Here is a 21,090-nt window from a genome sequence, read left to right as displayed (position 1 = left end):
GTGAAGGTCAGGCTTGATGGGTTCCCTCCAAGACACGATGCTGACCGGGACCGCATCGGATAACAAATTGAAAGACTTCAGGCCTCTCTTGGTTGTTGCCTAGATATCGAAACCGTTTGTTTCCACTCCAGCTGAAGGGATGTTCCCATCTGTCTAATATTTCACTTCTGAAATCTGAATTAGGAACATACATCCAATGATCTTCTGACAATAGTTCTGATGCAAGCAGAAAGGATAATGTCAACCCCCCCCCTCTCCTTCGCCACCTGGTCACCATCGGTAACTCTTGATATCCTCAGCCTTTGTGCGATTCCGGCTTTCACCCATCTCTGTGCGTCCATTTAAGCTCAGTCTTGAGGGGGTTCATAAAAGAAGCCTCAGCTGAGAGCGCATCGGTGTGTCCTAATGGTAGGAAGGCTCCTGGCCTCTCTCTTGGAGCCTTTCACATGTCTTGACCCCCCCACCCCTCCTCCTCCTCCTTCCCAATCCACCTCTCCAGTTACTCCCCGCTGTCCTACCGCAACAAAGCCCCGACTCAGCGCCCTCCAAACTACTTTCCCAGACCCCATCAGGACACGTCCACCCGAGATTTCCCCCACCCGCTATCGGGCGAATATCTCCGGAGACTACTTGGCTTGCGAATCCTCGAAAATGATGCATTGCCTTGTTAAAAAAATCAAAGAGAGACAAAGTGACTCATGTTAATTTCGTAACTTGAGCTAACTATAGTCGAAAAGACCCCATTTCAGGACAGAGGCTTTTCTTCATGAGGTACTACCATTAATCAGAAGAATATAATATATAATATATAATATATATATATATATATATATATATATATATATATATATACTATATATAAAATGTATTTATTTAGCTATCATTTATTGCACAGGGATAAAAACTGTGAGTTTCAGTTTTTATAATTTATTAAGTGTAATAATGTAATAATCGTGTGTGATAAAAGTGTGTAATAATTCTCTAAAGAGGACTTTTACTAACATATCCTTTAACGTTGACTTCTCTCCATCATTATTCCCCATCTCCAACCTCCCTCAACTCGCTCTCCTCTTGACATTCTTGCTCCGCCCCTCCCCTGCCCCTCCCCTTGGCCACCCCGCCTCTTCTCCCCAAATTCTCATCTCCTGTTAAATTGAAGTCAATCCCGTTTAAGTCGCCTAACGCGCAGTGTACGCATATGACAAACGGCCGGCCGAGGCTTCGGGCGGACTGTGTTTGAGTTGTGCAAGTTCGAAATCGGACGGACGCTGTCGAGCTGTTTGAGCCGTGGATGCTGGTCCACTGGATGGGGCTGCGCTGCGTGGAGGTTGCCAGGTTGGACTAGCGACGTGCTCCATGCCCATCTCTTGAAGGCAGGTGAGTGCAGCCTTTACTTTATGCCACAATAATATCCTTCAATGTGGATACAATTCCAATGAAGTGAAATACATTGAGAAAAAAAATAATGACAGATCATCATGTTTCAAGAGTAAAACTATTCTTATACTGACTTTAATTGGGGAAAGATTTTATGATTTGTTTTGTAATACTGAAAAAAACAAGTTATCGCATAAAATCAGTATTTGACACAAGGATAAAATAGAAAAACGGAGACGGGAATTAAACATTTCAAGTGTGCACACATTGCAACAGGGATGTTGGCCCATTTGCCATTCCAGATATTCTCCAGATCTTTCAGATTTTGCCGTTTCATCCCCGTAAACTGGTTTCAGTTTTGGAGAATGGCTAGGCCACTCTTAAATCTTGAGAATCTCAAGTCTATAAGTTTCAGGTCATTGTCATGCAGCAACCCACCTTCGTAAATCTTACCCCCCCAACCACCCCCCTCCCCTAGTGCCCTCAATGGTAATGCGGTCTATGGCGGCCTTGTGGCAATCGAGTCGGAGAAGCAGAAAACAAGCCTGTAATCCACCGGTGCCTCCTCGCATGGGACCGTAAGGCTAATGTGATCCTGTCACATTGTCCCGGCACGCATAATGGGTTCTTTTCAAGGCGCTCCTCAAGGGACACCTCGGAGCCCGCACTTAAAGAAGTAGTAGTTGGACTTGAATTAAAGGCCAAAACAGAATGTGACATCTGTCCAATGTCTCTAATTGTGGATTCCCTCCTCATTTTGGTAGGATGGTGAGGCCAGTTATTCTGGTTCTTCTCTTCTTCAACATCAGTGCACCCGCTGGCACGACAGGTATGAGATCATAAAAGGCAACTTTGGGCACACCTAATAAGAGCCGTTTTTCATTTTGGTCCCTCCTTTTAGTTGGTACTCGGGATGTCCTGTATCCTTTCGGACCCGCCTACATGGATCTGGAGACCCCCAAGATGGATGACGGGAGCACCCCTGAGATTCCTCTGCTTGTGTCATTTGTTTTCTTCAGCACACCTTACCGCACCATCTACGTAAGAAGTGACCGGGAACTCTTCCCCCCCTTTGGCAGAATATTTTTTCCACAGTTACCCACGCAAATTGCCTTCCTAGGTCAACAACAATGGCGTGATATCCTTCAACGAGCACGTGAGCCAGTTCACGCCGGAAGCGTTCCCCCTCAGCGACAGCCGGTCCTTCATCGCCCCGCTCTGGGCAGACGTCCACAACGGGATCCGCGGAGACATCTACTATAGGGAGACCACCCTGCCGCAGATACTGGAGCGGGCCACGCGTGACGTCCGCCGGCATTTCAAGAACATCCCCAACTTCACAGCCACCTGGGCATTCATCGCCACTTGGCACCAGGTCACCTTCTACGGCGGGAGCCAGACCACCCCGGTAAAAACCAAAAAGCTACATTGCATAGTTGTGAAAGTTCTTGGAATTTTATGTCTACATTTTTTAACTAACTAGATGAATCATTGCAAGATTTCCAGACACTTTGTTGTTTTAGTTGATGCACAGTGTTTGGTCTGTTTCTCTCTTTTGTAAAACTGTTTCACTCCTCTTGTTTGATTAAAAGGTGAACACATTCCAAACTGTGCTAATCTCAGATGGTGCAGTGTCCTTCGTCTTGTTCAACTATGAGGAAATCACTTGGAGCACTGGGACGGCCAGTGGCGGAGATCCTCTAACTGGACTGGGTGGCACCACAGCTCAGGTACACTTGATTTGATTGGATAGCACCGTACAGGAAGGTTCCTCTCGGTTGACCCAGTCTGCCTCACAGTTAGTTGTCCTTCCTTTCCAGTCAGGATTTAATGGCGGGGAAATTGGACACTTCTTGAACCTGCCGGGATCGCGGTCCAACGACGTGGTCAACATTGAACAGACTACCAACGTGAACTTTCCCGGACGCTGGTTCTTCCGTGTTGACCCAGAACTGATCGATCCCGCTAACGGCTGCAGCTACAACGGCAAGTTGGGCCACAGACAAAGCAGCAACGGACAGAATACGACGACAGTACCGACGGGCACTTGTCTAGCGCTCTTTAAAACATCTTTATCCTTCAACTTCCCTAGGTCGTTTTTACAGACGAGGTGAGATCTTCTGGCTGTCGGAACGCTGCTCGCAACGATGCCGCTGTCTGGACATCGACAACGAGGTGATCTGCCAAGATGCTGAGTGTGGCCAAATGGAGACCTGCGAGCAACAGGATGGAGCATTCTATTGCCAGCCCACTCGTAGCAGTACCTGTGTGGTGTTTGGCGATCCCCACTACCACACCTTCGATGGTCTGCTCTACCACTTTCAAGGGACCTGTACCTACCTCCTGGCTCGGCCGTGCTGGGAAGCGGCAGGGCCTCCCTTTTTCAGTGTGGAAGCCAAAAACGAGGACCGCGGCGTGTCCGCCGTCTCCTGGCTGAGAGACGTAACCGTGGAGGTCTACGGTCACAGAGTCACGTTGCCGAAAGGAAGCTTGGGAACTGTTAAGGTGCGCCATTGATAATCCCAAAAATGCCGTGTCATGTTGCAATGTTTGATGATGACTGATAATCTCTGATCTCTCTAGGTGAATGGTTTAGTGAAGACTTTACCGGTTCATCTTCAGCTGGGCGCTGTTAGGGTCTACCAGTCGGGGGTGGCTGTTGCTTTGGAAACGGACTTTGGACTACTGGTGACGTACGACGGCCAGCATTATGCTTCCATCTCCCTGCCGAGCTCTTACTTCAACAACACGTGCGGCCTCTGCGGGAACTACAACGACGACCCCGCCGATGATCCCGTCCTCCCCGACGGCACCCTTGCGGAAACTGTAGCCCAATTGGGCGGCGGCTGGCGGGCGGAGGGCGCAGACTGGCATTGCACTGACGGTTGTGTGGACAACTGCACCGTGTGCGACGCCTCGACGGAGGCCTTCTTCTTTGGCCCAGACTACTGCGGATTCATTAACAAAACGGACGGACCATTCCGGGACTGCAGAGCTGTGGTGGATCCTACCGCCTTTGTGTTTAGTTGCGTCTACGATATGTGTAGCAACAAGGACAACATCACCACACTCTGCCAGGCCATTCAGGCTTACGCTCTGGCCTGTCAGGCACTCGGAGTTACCATTCGTCCCTGGAGGTCTCGTACTTTCTGCGGTGAGTTGCAGATATGTGTTTTCCGTTTCTCAAAAACCGCTGTCAACTCTTGGGCATTGTCTCACTGGCATCTTTCTGACCTGACGTCTCCTTCCTCTCTTGTTGGACCTCAGCCCTGCCGTGTCCACCGTTCAGCCACTACCAAGTGTGCACCAGCGCCTGCCCAGCCTCCTGCTCGGACGTCACCGCTCCCTTGTACTGCGCCCACCCTTGCACCGAGGGCTGCCAGTGCGACCGAGACTACCTCTTAAGCGGCAGTCACTGCGTACAGCGTGACGACTGTGGCTGCGAGCACAACGGCCTCTATTACCCGCTCAATGACTCTTTTTGGGCCAGCCCCGACGGCGAAGAAGGCGAATGTAGCCTCCGCTGCACCTGTGCGGCCGCGGGTGAAATCTCTTGCTTCAACGGCTCTTGCAAGGAGGGCGAGGTGTGCACGGCGGAGGTGGGCGCACTGGGTTGCTACCCCCGCCGGGAGGGGCTGTGTTCAATGGCTCAGAACGCTGTGACATCATCCTTTGACGGCGCCTTCCTGCTGTTCCCAGATGACAGCTCCTACTACCTGCTGAAGCTGTGTGGCGATGTGCCAGCTAATGGCTCAATGGTGGAGGTGAAGATAGGCAGACGGCTGGTGAACAAAGGCCTTGCTTGGAAAAGACCTGTGGTAGTTACGGTTTCTAGCCTGGAGGTTCACGTGGGAGGGCTGGATTTAGAAACAGTCAAGGTAAGTCCAGTGTGCTGACTTCCACTTGAAACCATTTCTAAGGGTACTGGCGCTTCGTGGCAGGTTCCAAATACCAAAGGGCATCCTCTCCATAAAAAACATACAGATTACTGTCGCTGTTTCCGCATTATGATTATGAGGAAAATCCTGGACCAAAAAACTTTGATACCCCCTGCTCTCGACTGTACTTCTCCACCTGATGATTTTTTTGTGTCCTAGGTCAACGGAGAACCGATCGCCCTCCCCTACGTGCATCCGACGCAAACCGTAAAGGTTTACCGAACATCTGCGAACGCCACCGTGGTGGAATTTCGTGACCATCTTCGTGTTCACTACATGCAAACGGGATCCATCAACATCTCTCTTTCTACTGCATTCTACAATGTCACCTGCGGTCTCTGCGGAGTCTTCAACGGCAACCCCGCCGACGACTTCCGCCTCCCCAACGGACGCCTGGCCGAGTCGGCCTCCCAATTCTCAGAGGGCTGGCGCTCTATCGCCGATGACATCACCTGCAACGGGGACTGTGATGACTTGTACCGTACGTGCACCGACCTGCGCCTCTACCAGAGTCCGTGGATGTGCGGGAACATCAACGACCCCGGGAACAGTTCTTTCTTGGCGTGCCACGGTGTGGTCAATCCTTCGCCATTTTTCCGGAACTGCTTGTACAACATGTGCGTCAAGGGTGGCAACCGCTCTGCCCTGTGCTCCTCGCTGCAAGCTTACGCCGCCGCCTGCCAGGATGCTCAGGTGGTCCTCGCTTCTTGGAGAATGGCCACCAACTGTCGTAAGTAGAAGACCTTGAGCCATGACATCACACTGAATTTGGTGGTTCCCATTCCCACGTGGAGTGATTGCTTTCTCTCTTCCTATCATGTTCCAGCGCTTCCCTGCCCAGCCAACAGCCATTTTGACGAGTGCACCAGCGCTTGCCCCCTGACGTGCGCCGGCCTGGACGAGCTGGATGTGCCGTGCCCGTTGCCATGTGGCGAAGGTTGCCGCTGTAAGGATGGCTTTGTCCTGCGGGACGGCCTGTGCGTGTCCCGCGGCGACTGCGGCTGCGCCAGCCCCGAACTTGACCGTCGGATACCCGCCAATCACACTTTCTGGACGGACCGGGACTGCCTGGAACGCTGCTACTGCAACGCTTCGGACAACAGCGTGTATTGCCTGGCGGCGCCGTGCCACCCCGAGGAGTACTGCGAGGAGGACAACGGGTTGTACTACTGCCAGCCTCGCAGCGAGGCGCTTTGCGTGGTGGCCGGTTATGGCCACTTTCTGCCGTTCAGTGGCAGCATGTTTGAGTTGCAAAGTTCTTGTAGCCTGAACTTGGCCACCAGCCACTGCGGGATCAGCAACAGCACAAGCATGGCTGGCACCTTACCTCCATTTAAACTGTTAGCTCTTAATGAGGAGAGGGACACCGGGCAAGCGGTTTGGGTGAGAGGCTTCATGCTGGAGGTTTATGACTATGAGATCGAGGTGTCTCGAAGTTACAAGAACACCGCCATGGTGAGTCAATGTCCAAAGCTCGTGGGGAGATGAGACTATATTCATCATGATACTTCAGGGACCTAAACAAAGTTAATAGATTTGTTCTCAAGCTGTGGACCGATCAAATTTTTTGACTTATGGTCCCGTATTTTCCTGACTATAAGGCGCACCGGACTGTAAGGCGCACCTTCAATGAATGGGCCAGTTTAAAAGTTTGTCCTTATATAAGGCGCACCATTAATGCATCATGTCAGATTTTTAATCCAAATCAAATCAGTCTCCGTTTTATCTTTTTCATTTCAACTTCAGACGCAACAAATTACTTTATAATCACAAAATAACGATCCATAGTCTTTTTGATTCATGATTCATCGTCTTCAGCGGGCCACTTGTGATTGATTTCATGACACATCGCTTTGGGCCAGTTTAAAGGTAGGAATTTGGTCCATATATAAGGCGCACCGGACTATAAGGCGCACTGTCGGCTTTAGAGAAAAGTTTAGGTTTTTAGGTGCGCCTTATAGTCCCAAAAATACGGTAGGTATGTGCTTTCTACCTTACGACAGTATGCTTTTTGTTCATTTATAGGTAAATAAGGAGCGCTTGCACTTTCCCATAAAGCTCGGCCTGGGGAAGATCAACATCTTCACTTTGGGCGTGCTGCTCGTCGTCTTGGAGACGGACTTTGGTCTTAAGGTGGTCTTCGACTGGAACACCCTGCTTCTGTTGACTTTACCCCGTCAGCTGTACAACGCTTCCTGCGGCCTCTGTGGGGGCTTTCACTCAGTCCCGGCCATCCGCAACTCTGACGACTGGGGCGCGACCTGGGCCGAGAGGGACGCTTTCTGCCGGGTGGGCTGCGGCAATTCATGCCCAAGGTGCGGCCCCCCAGGGGATAAAAATCCACCAGACGATGGCGCCATCGCTTCGGCCGATGACGACGACAGCACGGAAGACGACCGCGGCGCCGAACTCCGCTTCCACCTGGGAGATGGTCTTTACGTGTTTGCGGAGCCAGAGGCGGCGAGGCTGTGCGCCCTGATAGTGGCTCGAGAGGGCGCGTTTGCACGCTGTCACAGCAAGGTGGTGCCTGAGTTCTTTTACCAAGGCTGCCTGCGGGATGTCTGCTTGGACGGGGGGGCTCAAGAAACTGTTTGCAGCTGGCTGCAGGCCTACGCCACCACCTGTCAGACACAAGGGGTTCCTACCACCGGCTGGAGGGGCGATGCACCATGTGGTGAATAGCTACTAATCTTCAGACGCACTGTAAATTGCTGTAAATGTCATCCTTCAAATCTGTCCGTATTATGCCACATGTCCCAGTCCAGAGGTGCCCGCCCAACAGCCATTACTCCAGATGCGTGCCGGTCTGCCCGCCCCAGTGCGCCCCCGCCCGCAGCCAGAGGGACTGCAGCCAGGAATGCGTTGAGGGCTGCCACTGCGACCAGGGCTACGTCCTCAACGGCAAGAGCTGCATCCTGCCTCAAGACTGTGGTTGCTACACCGACGGAAAATACTATGAGGTCAGTGTGATACGGATTTAATTTTGTGATTATTCATTTATTTTTTGTTGTGTTGTTTTCCGCTTTTTTTCTAGCCCAAACAGCTGTTCTGGAACGGCGATTGCACCAAACGTTGCCAGTGCATCGGCCGCAACCTGGTCCAGTGCGACCCGCGGCGCTGCAAAGCAGAGGAGGAGTGCGGCCTGCGCCACGGTGTGCGCGGTTGCTTTGCGCGGCGCTCCCAGCAGTGCGTGGCGTCGGGCGGCGGCGTATTCAAAACCTTTGACGGCGCCTCACTTCGCCTGCCTGCCTCCTGCTCCTTCGTGCTGTCCACCAACTGCCACAAGCTGCCCGACCTCTCCTTCCAGCTCATTGCCAACTTTGACAAGTGGAGCTCGCCCAACCTCACCACCATCTCTCACGTCTACCTCTACATCAACGAGGAGAACATCCTCATCTCGGGCAATACGGTCAAGGTGGGTCGCCGAGCGGTGCCTTTCTTCACGTAGCGACGAGAGCTTACAATCGACGGATCGGCACAGGTGAACGGCACGCCGGTGTCGGTGCCGTTCGTGACGGGTCTGATGACACGCCTGTCGTCGTCGGAGGGCTTCGTCGACATCGACTCGCCGCAGGATATCCGTGTGCGCTACAACCGCTTCAACACGCTGAGCGTCAGCATGGGCACGAGGCTGCAGGACAAGCTGTGCGGCTTGTGCGGCAACTTCAACGGCGACCCCGGCGATGACTACATCACTTCAACGGGGAGGGCGGCTGCCAGCGCTTTGGAACTGGCCCAGAGCTGGAAGACCAACGGTATGCAAGACAGGTGAGTCTCTTAAAGTTGATTTCAAAATGTACATTTTCAAAAGCTTGGTTAAAAGTCGCACCTCAGAGCTGCACAGGTTTTGAGAACTTGCATTTTCTTGTCTTCTCCCCCACTCCTCTAACCCTAGGTGCGACGAGACTCAATACGTGGCCCTGGCCCAGTCGTGCGGCAACGCTGCCGTGTTGGCGCTGCAGCGCGAGGACACGTGCCTGAAGCTGACTGAGCCCAAGGGATTCTTTCAGCCGTGCCACGGCCTGCTGGACCCGCGGCCCTTCTACCGCTCCTGCTACCTGGACGGCTGCTACAACCGGCGTGGTGCCCAAGTGTGCGGCTCGCTGGCCGCCTACGCCGAGGCCTGTCGCTCCATGGGCGCCCTCACCACCAGTTGGATCGCCCAAGAGAACTGCTGTAAGAAGCACCACCTGCACATTTGTGTTTTTGCCGACGCGTGGCAGCTAACATTGCACGTCGGACCCTGTTTTTTAGCAGAATGGATCTACGACCCCTGCGCAACGGAGACCTGCACCAACTTCACATGCGAGCTGGAGAATGATGGCGACTTGTGCGGTTGCCCTGAGATGCCCGCCAGCCATGAAGGTGAGGTTGTGACCCCGAAGAGGGCCAACGCGCTCTAAAAGCAAAACAATTTGTCAGGCGATGACGATGTCATCGAGGCGGAGGTGACGTGCAAGCCCGCCGTGATGGAGGTGTCCATTTCCAAGTGCAAGCTCTTCCAGCTGGGCTTTCAGCGCGGTGACGTCCGCGTCAATGACCAAAGCTGCGCCGGCTTGGAGGGAGAAGACTACATCGCGTTCCACATCAACAACACCAAAGGGCACTGCGGCTCCATTGTGGATGTCAGTCAGCCGTTGAGCGTACATCTTCTCTAATGATGCCATCTCAAAAATGTTCCACTTTGTCACTGCGTGCAGTCAAACGGTACGCACATCATGTACAAAAACACCGTGTGGATCGAGAGTGTCAACAACACGGGCAACGTCATCACTCGGGACAAAACGATTAACGTGGAGTTCTCCTGCGCCTACGAGCTGGACCTGAAGATCTCGCTGGAGACAGTCCTCAAACCTATACTCAGGTGGGTCGGTCAGCTCGTGAACACAAGTCCGGGCGTTTTGGGCTCACCTTGGTTTCCTCCCCAGCGTGATCAACCTCACCCTGGCCACCCAAGCGGGCAATTTCATCACCAAGATGGCTTTGTATAAGAACGCCTCGTACCGCCAGCCGTACAGGGAGGGCGAGGTGGTCCTCAGCACGAGGGACGTCCTGTACGTGGGCGTTTTTGTGGAGGGCGCTGACGAAAACCAGCTCATCCTGGTCGTCAACATGTGCTGGGCCACACCGTCGCGCAACAGCAGCGACCGGCTGCGCTATGTCATCATAGAGCGAGGGTGGGCCCCTTTTTATTTCCTTCCATTTATTTCAAATTTTATTTATTAATATTATTATTTCTACACCTTAGGTGTCCCAATATCAAGGACACCACCATCGGCATGGTGGAGAACGGCGTGTCGCTCACCTGCCGTTTCCACGTCACAGTCTTCAAGTTTATCGGCGACTACGACGAGGTGCACCTGCACTGCGACGTTTCGCTGTGCGACTCCGAAAGGCACGTCTGTAAAGTGGTGAGAAGACAACGTCGCCTAATCCCCCCCTCGAGCGATCCTCTCGCAACTTGTGCTCAAACAACTTTTGTACATGCAGAATTGTCCGCCCAAGCGGAGGATGTCATCTAAGGATAAGATGCTACAAGATCACATACTCAGTGTTGGGCCCATTCGAAGACAAGGTAAGCCACTGGCAGATTTTGAGCAAGGTATCTCAATGATTTCTTTTTTTACTCCATCGTTTATACGGATTTTCCGTGCACTTGTAACGTATTAATTTGTGCTTGTCTCAGTTTCGGACTGGTGCGAGGAGGACAACGGCGGCTGTGAGCAGATGTGCACCAGTAAGGCGACCGCTCCGGTCTGTAGCTGCGTCACCGGGATGCTGCAAGCAGACAGGAAGACCTGTCGGAGTAAGTCAGCATCAACTCTGATTTTCTGACCCTTGAATTGGTGCCACTGGCGGAGCTAGAGGGGGGGCCGTGCGGGCAGTGCCCCCTGAAATCAGCTATATTTTTTTACATTTCCATCTGTACCCTGAGGAGAACCTATAATGAATCAATATCAGCATTTTTTGAAGAATTATTTTTTTTAAAAAGTCATAATAAGTTTTGTGGATCCCCTGAGATATTCCCTCAAGCCTTGGCAGGATTCAAATTTTGCTCACAACTTAGAGCATACAAAATAACCCCAGCCCTAATAAAAGTGCATAAATTGAGAAAAACTGCAGCATCATTTGATGTTTTTTGTTGTTGTTTTTGTGTCCTAGCTCCAAGTTCGAGTTGCAGACTCTCACCTGCGCTCCTTCTGCTGAGCGCCGCTGTTTGCGTGCACCTGCTTCTCCTTCGCTGACGCACAACCAGAAAAGACTTGAACGCGCAAAAGACTGTCGGTTTGATTCATCACTTCCACCTCATTCTGTCCTTCACTGTTAAGAAGTCGATTTTTAATGTCATCTCACTGGTGTGTTTTCTGTTATCACCACTAGACGGCGCTGTTGGACGAACGTTTTAGTCTTCACATGTCTAGCAACACAAAAGTGGGGGAACTAAGGTGGCACCGAACGCTTTTAAAGTTCTCATTTTCAGGGACTTGAATTTAAAAATTAAGTTGCAACATTTGGAGAACAAATTTCAAATGTGAGCGTAAAGTCGTAGCATTCCAAAAAGTCATTATTTTACAAGAAGAAAACAGATGTAATTTTGCAAGTATAAAGTGGCTCACATTCAACCCCCGATTGTAAGAAGGTTCCACAGCCCTGATTTGTCGAGGGATTGTACAGACGACAGTCTAGTAACACGTACTTCAGGATTTTCCATCATGCATGACTTTCGCTGTGTTGTCTAAACATGGCGTATGACGACGTCTAGTCTGCTTTCCGTTTTGCCGACTCGCATGAGGTTGTGTGTTTTCATTTTGTAAGGTTACACGCTTTTTTTTTTTTTTACTGATAATTAATGAGCAAGCACTTAAAATTATCAGTGTCAACTTTCAGTATTTTTTCCAGAACATTAAAACTACATATGATAATATTACAAGTTAATCCTAATAACATTTCCCCTCTAATTTTTAACACGCTGCTTTCCTATTGTAATATTACGACTTTATTCTCATAGCCATTCTCATAGCTATGTGACCTAATTCTTGAAAATGTATTACTTCCACCCATTTGTTGACTCGTTCTTCTTTTGCACCAAACTCATCCGGCAATGAAAGTGTAGACGCACCCTGAACGGATGATTGAAATGTATGTCCCAATTCTTTTGTCCATATACAAACAGTAAGAAAATAAGCATACCGATCGAGTTATGTCACCAACTCAGCAAAGCCTTTTACATAACTCAAGTGGACTTAGCCTGTTGACTTTTTTTTCCTGAGGATACTGAATCTATAGCAAGGTTAGGTTTTTTTTTTTTTTTTTTTTTTTAAGAAACAAACATTCTTATTCATGTAGGTGTATATATACACACGGCTGCACTTGTCTCGCTTACAAGTTAATAAAACACTCAAAACGTTATCATGCCAACACTACACCCAAGGACTGACCTTTGTTGGTCATTGTTGAGCTCTTTATCTATCCATGGTTACATAATATTGTCGTGCGTGTGTGTGTGTCTTTGTGTGTGTTTGGAATGCCTCTCGCTTTGCATACTTTAATTCACTTTTTGTTGGAAGAATATTGCAAAAAACTCAGCTAGTGTCTGAAATACACAAATGAAAATTTCACCATGGATTGCAAAAGACAGTTGAAAAGGAAAGCAGGCGGATTTGGAGATTTAAAATGGATTCCGAATCTATCGCTCCCAGCATTCACCTGCGGAGGGAAAAGACAAAAATGTTATCTGGGCTGTTATGGCTTCCTCAAAACACTGTTATGCAAGAGTCGTTAATTTTATTATTACTTGCTCTGATTTATATAGATAGAGACAAAGGCAGTTGTCATATACGAACATTTGTTTTCTTTTCATTGGTTTGTGGCTGTGTTATATTTTTGATTTCAACATTATGGCAAAAGAAAGAAGGTGGACAACATTGGAGCTATGTAACTTTACTTTTTAGTGTGGCTACAGTTGTAAATGAAACAAAATTTGGACGCACCGTGCATGCTTTTTTGTTATGAGTAATTTGTAATAAATTAGACAAATGAAAGAACATTTTTATTTTTCTTATTTCAAAAAAACTACGAGAAAAAAAAAACTACGATTGTTTAATCTTGTTTCCTACGATCCCTGAAGGCAGCACTGTGCCGTCCCTCTAGTCAGGTTGGGGAGGGCGAAGAGGCGTTCAAGTCCACAGTAAAACCGACAGAGGCGCTCGTTATTCGGCCATGTTTTAATATGCTTGGTAGCTTCGCAGCGTCTCACATACGACTCCCTCCTTCATCGTGTACGCATCTTTAAAACCATTGGACTTTTTTGTTTTTGTCATTTTTATTTTGTTTTGGAGCGTTACACACCATGCCATCCCCAAGATACTCGTACACAGTGACGGCACCGGAGAAGCCGGCTGTCGCTCTATCGGCGGCGAAATCCAACGTGCGACGTATGGCTCCGTCCTTGTCTCGTTCTAAGCTGATGTCCACCTTCATGGGTCTCATCATCAACCAAGCCAAGGTGAGCGCTTCTGAATGATATCTACATTTTGTTAGCATTACTCTCGCAAACGTGCATTTATTATTATTATTATTATTATTATTATTATTATTATTATTATTATTATTATTATTATTATTATTATTATTATTATTATTATTATTATTATGCACACGCACATAAAACTAATTTGTTTGCACCTATTATGTTCTCGTATAATTTTTATCTTTTGTTTTGGCCTTTTAGATTGAGTGACAAAACAAGACCTTTTGTAATCTGAAGTGGTCGGTCCGTCCGGTATCTTAACTACGTAACACGCTAGAAAACAATTCATAACAAAACCCGATAACGCCGATACCAAGCGCAGGCTAATCTTATCAGCTGCGCTAATAATAATAATAATAATAATAATAATAATAATAATAATAATAATAAAAGCCGTGCTTTCCAATTGCATAACAACAAGTGAAACTGAAAAGTAAGCAGCTTCTGTGGCTTATAGTAAGTTGATGAATTCGGAACCTGATGCAATTTGACACCGCGTCATGTTCCTGGCTGAACCCGCATCCCGTGTTTTTGGTGATGTCACGGTCGTCCTGGCGACGGATCAGCGTGTACCGAGACGCTTTAACCAAGCATGTGGAAATCGGCCGCCTGCAGAATGCGTGACCAACTACATTGCCCTCTGGCTTGCGGTCACGCTGGATGAATGATTGGTCTGGGCTTTTACTGTAAATGTGTTCAACCTTCAATTTAGTAAATTCCTGCTTTATTCTCATAACTTCTCAATAATTCCCAGGAGAAGTGTACAACTTTGAAAATTCCCAGAATCTTACAATCCGATCCACAGAAAATAACCTATACTCTTTCTCTGGGAGCAGAAGCAGAGTCCACAAGGCTTGGTGGGACTGAAGAACCTGGGAAACACGGTAAGTGTCCCTGAATGCCTCTCACTACACACACAAGTTCAATTTATCTCATATTTGTTTTTCTCTGTGTGTATTTGTAGTGTTTTATGAACTCCATCCTCCAGTGTTTGAGTAACACTCCAGAGTTGAGGGACTACTGCCTGAGGGAGGTCCATCGAACAGACCTGAACAACGACAGGACCAATTCAGCTCTTGTCGAAGGTAACATGCCCATGTTGGTTTCTGGACATTTTGTGAGATGTTTGGAAATTCCAGATAGGTGCCATGTTATTCATTCTTATCCTATCATTAGAAAAGCTCCCAGCATTTTATTCCATTTCCACTGTCCTACAGTCATGGAGTCCCACAGAGATCATATCTAGGCCTACTGTCGTTCACCCTCGACTATCATAAGAAAACATCCCAACATTATCATTGAATGTTACCCAAGTAGGCTCTTGTTTCCTGTGCAAGACGATAAAATTTTCTGTAGTTCTTGGCTCTTATCATGCAGCCTGATAATATGACAAGCAAGCATATGAGGCATTGGTTGCATAAGGGCGTTGACGCATTTTATGACGCCCAAGTACAGTAGGTCAAATGTAGGTTTTGTTCTTGTGTTTGCATTAACTTACAAGAGATGAGATGACCTTTGATAAAAAACCATTGAAGGTGTTTTTGTTAGTCATTGAAGGCAAATATTGCTTTTGTCAACCATTTTTGTTCCCTCTTAGAGTTCGCCAAGCTGATTCAGAGCTTGTGGACGTCAGTCAACAATGAGACTTTCATCCCCTCCGATTTCCGGAGCCAAGTTCAGATTTGCGCTCCCAAATTTGCAGGTTGCAAGTAAGTGCAGTTCTTGCCATGTCTTTTTTTTTTTCCCCCTTTTGGAGTCAACTCGCTGACCTCCACCTGTTGTCTGTCTACTGCAGTCAGCAAGACGCCCAGGAGTTTCTGCGTTTCCTACTGGACGCCCTCCACAACGAGGTGAACCGAGTGACGGAGTGCCCCGGAGCGTCCGTCGAGGACTTTGGCCACCTCTCGTAAGTCTGAACGTGGGTCACCTCTGCTCCCAATAAGTCACTCAATGACTATAAAACCAAAACGGAATTTTATGATCGCTTTCTTGAACATCGTGTCAACCTATTTTTTAAAACGACCTCAGCATTTTTCTGCCTAATTTTTTTCTCAGTCAGACAGCAAGACGTGTTTTGCTCAAACAGGTAAAAGTCTTCAAAGTTGACTTTTAAATATTCTTTTCCCAGTGACGAGGACAAAGCCAAACGAATGTGGAGCATGTATTTGGAGCGGGAGGACAGCAAAGTTGTGGGTAAGCCTTGGTTTAGGATTAGCCTGGCAATTAGCATCCTGGGGATGCTATCGTTACTAAATTGATTACTGTTGTATGTTGTAGATCTGTTTGTCGGGCAACTGAAAAGCTCCCTGACCTGCACCGTATGCGGCTTCCGCTCCGACGTCTTCGAGCCCTTCTGGGACCTTTCCATCCCCATCGCATCGGTCAGAACCGCACAAATATTTTCCCACTTGGTTAAATTCGCGGCTGCGTTGTCTCATCTGTGTTGCATCCACATGCAGATGACCTCCGGCGAGGTGACTCTGAAAGATTGCTTGAGGCTCTTCACCAAGGAGGACGTGTTGGACGGCGACGAGAGGCCGGTAAGACCTTGACGCCTCGTTTTTGTGGTTCGAGAGACTGTTCAGGCCCTCACTTCTTTTTTTTCTCCCACGCAGACTTGCAACGGATGCAAAAGCAGACAGAAATGCACCAAACGATTCAGTATTCAGAAGTTCCCTCAGATACTTGTGCTTCGTATCCTTAAAAAAAAAAAAAACACCTATCTTAATCAGTAACTTCATACACCGGCATGACCTCCTTGACTCACCCCCCCCATCTTCAGACCTCAAACGTTTCTCTGACTCCAACGTCCGAGCCAGCAAGCTGTCCACGTACGTCAACTTTCCCCTCAAAGAGCTGGACCTCAGGGAGTTTGCGTCTGACGGCAGCGGTACGTACCGCGGCCTCCTAGAGAACCTTCTGGCTACTTTGCTCGTTTTTGATTGTTTGTCTTCCCCTGCAGACCGCGCCATGTATAACCTCTACGCCGTGTCCAACCACTGGGGGAACACACTGGGCGGCCATTACACATCCTACTGCAAAAATGCCATTGTTGGCGAATGGTACGGCTTCAACGACTGCAGGTCAGTTTCCTATAAAAACAAAGATATCAATGTATTTTTTTTATATAAAGTAAGAAAAAAAACTGATACATTTTCTATTCTCTATGTATCTTGTTAGACTGTGTTACATTATTATCACAAATTGCAGAATTGAAAGCAAAAGCGATGAATCGACAAGTTTAATCTCACAAATCACTGCACAAAAGTACACACATATATAAAATAAGAGATATATTTGCTCTCCACCTTAATTGCAAAGACCATAAACGCAGGCACAAAACCTGACTGTACCTAATGGTTTGTCCTTCTTTGCTTTGCCACGGAACTTCAGCGGGGTCAGTTATCAGTGGGCTGGTGTGTACCGCCATCTAGTGGTAGAGATCTGAGGGGCACTGGCGTCTAACGAATTTCATGTCAACATTTTCTCACTGAACAAACGTGCAATAAAATTAGGGTTACGGACATAAGGTATTGAGCTGGGGTATAGAGATTAATTAATCAACCTTTGCCCTTATTGTCCATTTTCTATTAAATTAGGCATTAAACTAATCAACCTCATAAAGTCCCGCTTAGCTTGTTTACGCAATCTTATCAAAATTGTGGCGTTTTAACTACAGGGGTCTTTTTTTCCCCCGTGTGTGTGTAGAGTGAGCCACATGTCCTCCAGCCAGGTGCGCAGCAGCAATGCCTACATCCTCTTCTACGAAGTTGCCAAAAACCAGACGTTTCACCTGTAGACGGCCCCGGGTTACAAAAAAGAACAAGCAAAAAAAACAAGCAACATAACTGGTTCACTGCTGGAGGAGAGCGCCACCTTGTGGCTCAGACTGTGACAGACGGGTCATGGGATGAACTGGAATCCATGAACCATGATTGAGGAGTTTTTTTTTTCTATGCACTCTAAACACGGACATTTGGAGACACAAAAAGGTGTCAAACTTGACTGCTGTGTTTTTATTTATTTTTTCAGAGACGAGAGGTAAGGTAACTTGACAGTACTTTGTAAAGCTCATCACCAAGCTGGCGAGATGATGCTTTATTTTTGTACAGCGTGGTTAACGTACAACACCAAACGCAGCGCAACAAGGAAAAAATGGTGCTCAATGCGTGCGTGTGTGCATGTTTGTTTTTATTAACAATTAAAAGCCATTACGAACTTACCTGCCTTTGCTTTTTATTGCTGAAAATGAATATGACTCCCCAAAATGCATATGCTTGTATTTTTGAAAAACATTTTTGGGCTAAAATAAAACGTAATACACATTGATTTGACTTAAGTGCAACTGTGTTGACATACGATCTAATGGCCTTAGCGACCATAAACTCCAAAAGAGCTTTTTGATGTAGGGTAAAGTCCATCTCCAACCAACACGAGTGACGAAGGCTCACCTCATCTAATGGTCTTATATTGGACTTACCGATTTTAATAAGGTTTCGATATGTGTGTTCTATGTCTTTATAGGAAAGTTTTTATAGTATGTACAGCTGGACTTTAGCCTACTAACTCAAATTTATGATGGTAGCCAAAATGTCATGCTTAATAATATGAGGCAAACACGAGATTAAGGAATATTTATTTTTTTTAAAAACACAGTCGTGCACAATTAGCCCTTTTAATTCAAATGTACAAGTGCAAATAAATGTCCTGAACACATACTGTATAAATGGAATTCAATTTTTTCTCTCATTAGCAAATAATTCATAGAAAATAAGAAGTGACGCAGCGGTCTTAACTTCTCACACTCTCCCAGTGTACTTGAGGACTCCAAAGATACCACCGCCTGAAAGAAGAACATTTATTATCATAGTCTGCTAATAAGTATTGACCTATTAAATATGGCTTTTTTTTTTTTTTTTTTACTTCCTGATGCGCTTCTCTTATCAATCTAAACTTTTTCGGAAATTTGGAAATCCCTTAGCTTGCTCACGTGTCCTTGAGGAAGCAAAGAAAGCATTTCAGTTCAAACTGGACTCACCGATAGCAGCCACGCCGGCAATAGAACCGATTGTGATGCCCGCGATGGCGCCGTCTGAGAGCCCCTCAGATCCCTCCGGCCCTTTACCCTCAGTGGCAGGGCTAGTCTCTTTTGGTGGCGTAGGTCCGGCCGTTGATGGAGTCGTGCTAGTGCCTGGAACGGGTGTAGTTAAACCTGGACTTGGTGTTGTCGAGCCCGGAGCAGGCGTGCTAGATCCTGGAAGGGGTGGTTTCGTTCCAGGAGCAGGTGTGGTCTGCCCTCTGCACAGCATGGCTGTTGACGCAAATTTGTGGAGCAGTTGTGAATTTATTTATTTTTTTCCGCTAAGAGCACAGCTCATTGCAATTATTCATTACTTTCATGTGTTTGGAGAAATAGTGGGAGTACTCATGCATGACTCCTGTGGGACGCCACTCATGTCAGTACCGTGAGTATAGCCGGCTCATAGGAAATATGTGAGTGAGGCATTGATCCCACGCACGGCTTAATATGTGACTATTAGTGAATTCTTGAAAAGGACAAACCCTTTTTTGACAAAACAATCTTGATATTTCTAACATGATAAGCTTTGGCATTTTTATGATTTGGCTTGAGGAAATGCTACCAACCTTTGCTCTTGACCTTTCCTTGAAATGGATATCATTTTTAACATTCTTGAATGTAAAGATTGGTCAATTTCCTTTTTCAGATTTCTAAAGAAATATTTTTGTATTATCGTACCTGTACAGAGGAGGCATAAGGTCAGGGTGAGGAGATCCAATTTCATCCTGTTCAGAGTCTTGGGGGAAAGAAAACCAAGGAGAAGTCTAGAAGAAAAATTCTGCAGGAGAAGAAACGACACCAGAAAAATCTCTTTACCATGCAAATTGGTATAATAACCCACAAACAATCACTCGCCAGGTAATTCTGAGATATTTACAACCTGCTGTAGAACATTAAACCCAAATCTTTTAGCCTATCCGAAATTTCTTCTGCTAGTCAACGATATTAGCTACAGTTGCAGATTCATCAAAATGACAAAACCCTTCCAATGTAGAAGCCATGTGGGTTCTGGCAAAACCCAGAACCCTAAAGCATCCCCAATGGAAGGTTAGCTCACCTGAGATTCTTGGACACCAGGATGACTGTGGTTGCCACTATGCGAGGCTCTTTTTATCAACAGCCACTATCCAAGACTCTCCCCTTATTGAACCGTCATCATGTTACACAAGTACTATATTTGGAATTTTAGTGCTTCCTCATTGCTGCTGTATGTTGGCGCAAGATAACTTTTACGTTTTTTTTTTTTTAAAGAAGTAAATGGAAACCATTTTGCTGTATCATCTCATCTGAATTGTATTTATTTATGTAATTGTTTGTAAAGATATCTCATGTAATTTGTGAGGATATAGATAAAAATGTCCCCCGCCTACTGCCCGATGACGGCTGGGATAGGCTCTAGCATGCCCGCGACCCCCGTGGGGACTAAGCGGTTCAGAAAATGGATGGATGGATAGATGAAAATCTATGCCAACATTGAAGTAAAAATAATAAAGTAAAAAAAAATGTGAACTTGAGTCATTTAAGAACTTGTTTGCTTTACAAGCTGGTCACAGATAAAGCACACAGAGTTTCGTTTTCTAGTAGTACTGGTAAACACACCTCTTTCCCCATAAACCATAAAAATGTTGGCTTCATTGAGTAGACCGATCGATCTAACGGAAGCGCTGTATCAAAATGAAAAGTTCATCTAACACTTGATGAAAGGCAATAAGAAAGCAATAAAGAAATACATGTACTAAGTTTACTGAGGGAGAAGTTGCTATCATAAAAACTGTACAACATATTACCTGCCTGGTGGTTGCTCAATTTTTAACCCCAAATTGTTATCGTACATCAGGTAGTCATGTTTAAAATTTCCAGTACTTTTTCTTATTTATACTTGGTTGTGTTTTGTTATTTTTTAAATGTCATTTATATAATATGAATGTGAAATTTGTGCCTAGTTGATAGTTGTATGTTTTTGGTTTCTATTATTTAATAAAGCCATTTTGCTTATTCCATTTTTTAATTGAGATAAATACAATTGAATGTCTCACTGCACTCTTAAATGAACACACAAAAACAAAAAGCAATTAAAATCATCATGGAATCTATAATCTATAAACCTGAATATTTTGACTCATTAATTAAGTAGCCACCTTTGGCAGATGTAAAAGCCGAACACA

The 21,090-nt window shown here is 46.8% G+C and overlaps 2 protein-coding genes and 1 long non-coding RNA gene across 4 annotated transcripts; 2 read left to right on the top strand and 1 right to left on the bottom strand.

Moving 5' to 3' along the window:
* The first annotated feature begins 878 nt into the window (after window positions 1-878).
* On the top strand, window positions 879-12,174 carry tecta (tectorin alpha). 2 transcript variants are annotated; one of them, XM_049742601.2, is made up of 24 exons: window positions 879-1,377; window positions 2,142-2,206; window positions 2,279-2,418; window positions 2,498-2,785; window positions 2,970-3,107; window positions 3,198-3,363; window positions 3,470-3,882; window positions 3,961-4,531; window positions 4,645-5,255; window positions 5,475-6,045; window positions 6,142-6,770; window positions 7,341-7,989; window positions 8,076-8,275; window positions 8,350-8,730; window positions 8,797-9,083; window positions 9,211-9,491; window positions 9,570-9,680; window positions 9,738-9,940; window positions 10,016-10,179; window positions 10,244-10,492; window positions 10,564-10,726; window positions 10,806-10,890; window positions 11,002-11,121; window positions 11,478-12,174. In XM_049742601.2, exons 2-24 carry the CDS (start codon window positions 2,143-2,145, stop codon window positions 11,558-11,560), a joined length of 6,567 nt encoding a protein of 2,188 aa, XP_049598558.1. In that variant the 5' UTR covers window positions 879-1,377; window position 2,142; the 3' UTR covers window positions 11,561-12,174. The 2 variants fall into 2 exon arrangements, 1 of the variants encoding a protein (XP_049598558.1); XR_007486307.2 differs by lacking the exons at window positions 10,016-10,179; window positions 10,244-10,492; window positions 10,564-10,726; ... (1 more) ...; window positions 11,002-11,121; window positions 11,478-12,174 and having other exon boundaries at window positions 9,573-9,680; window positions 9,738-9,772.
* A 1,314-nt stretch (window positions 12,175-13,488) lies between these two features.
* LOC125982241 (ubiquitin carboxyl-terminal hydrolase 2) lies at window positions 13,489-18,067 on the top strand. The gene is made up of 12 exons (XM_049742611.2): window positions 13,489-13,821; window positions 14,682-14,729; window positions 14,810-14,930; window positions 15,443-15,554; window positions 15,641-15,751; window positions 15,974-16,038; window positions 16,123-16,226; window positions 16,305-16,385; window positions 16,461-16,539; window positions 16,628-16,735; window positions 16,808-16,928; window positions 17,554-18,067. The coding sequence occupies exons 1-12, from the start codon at window positions 13,666-13,668 to the stop codon at window positions 17,642-17,644; spliced, it is 1,197 nt and encodes a 398-aa protein (XP_049598568.1). The 5' UTR covers window positions 13,489-13,665; the 3' UTR covers window positions 17,645-18,067.
* A 397-nt stretch (window positions 18,068-18,464) lies between these two features.
* Window positions 18,465-20,104, bottom strand: LOC125982247 (uncharacterized). Its single transcript, XR_011088188.1, has 4 exons — window positions 19,983-20,104; window positions 19,604-19,703; window positions 18,884-19,156; window positions 18,465-18,688 (listed from the first exon to the last, which is right to left on the bottom strand). It is a non-coding gene; the product is annotated as an uncharacterized lncRNA (long non-coding RNA).
* Window positions 20,105-21,090: the final 986 nt, after the last annotated feature.

This window comes from Syngnathus scovelli, chromosome 15 (assembly GCF_024217435.2).
Source record: "Syngnathus scovelli strain Florida chromosome 15, RoL_Ssco_1.2, whole genome shotgun sequence".
NCBI lineage: Eukaryota > Metazoa > Chordata > Actinopteri > Syngnathiformes > Syngnathidae > Syngnathus > Syngnathus scovelli.
The sequence above is the reverse complement of the archived record's forward strand: the minus strand, read 5'-3'. Positions and strand labels throughout refer to the sequence as shown.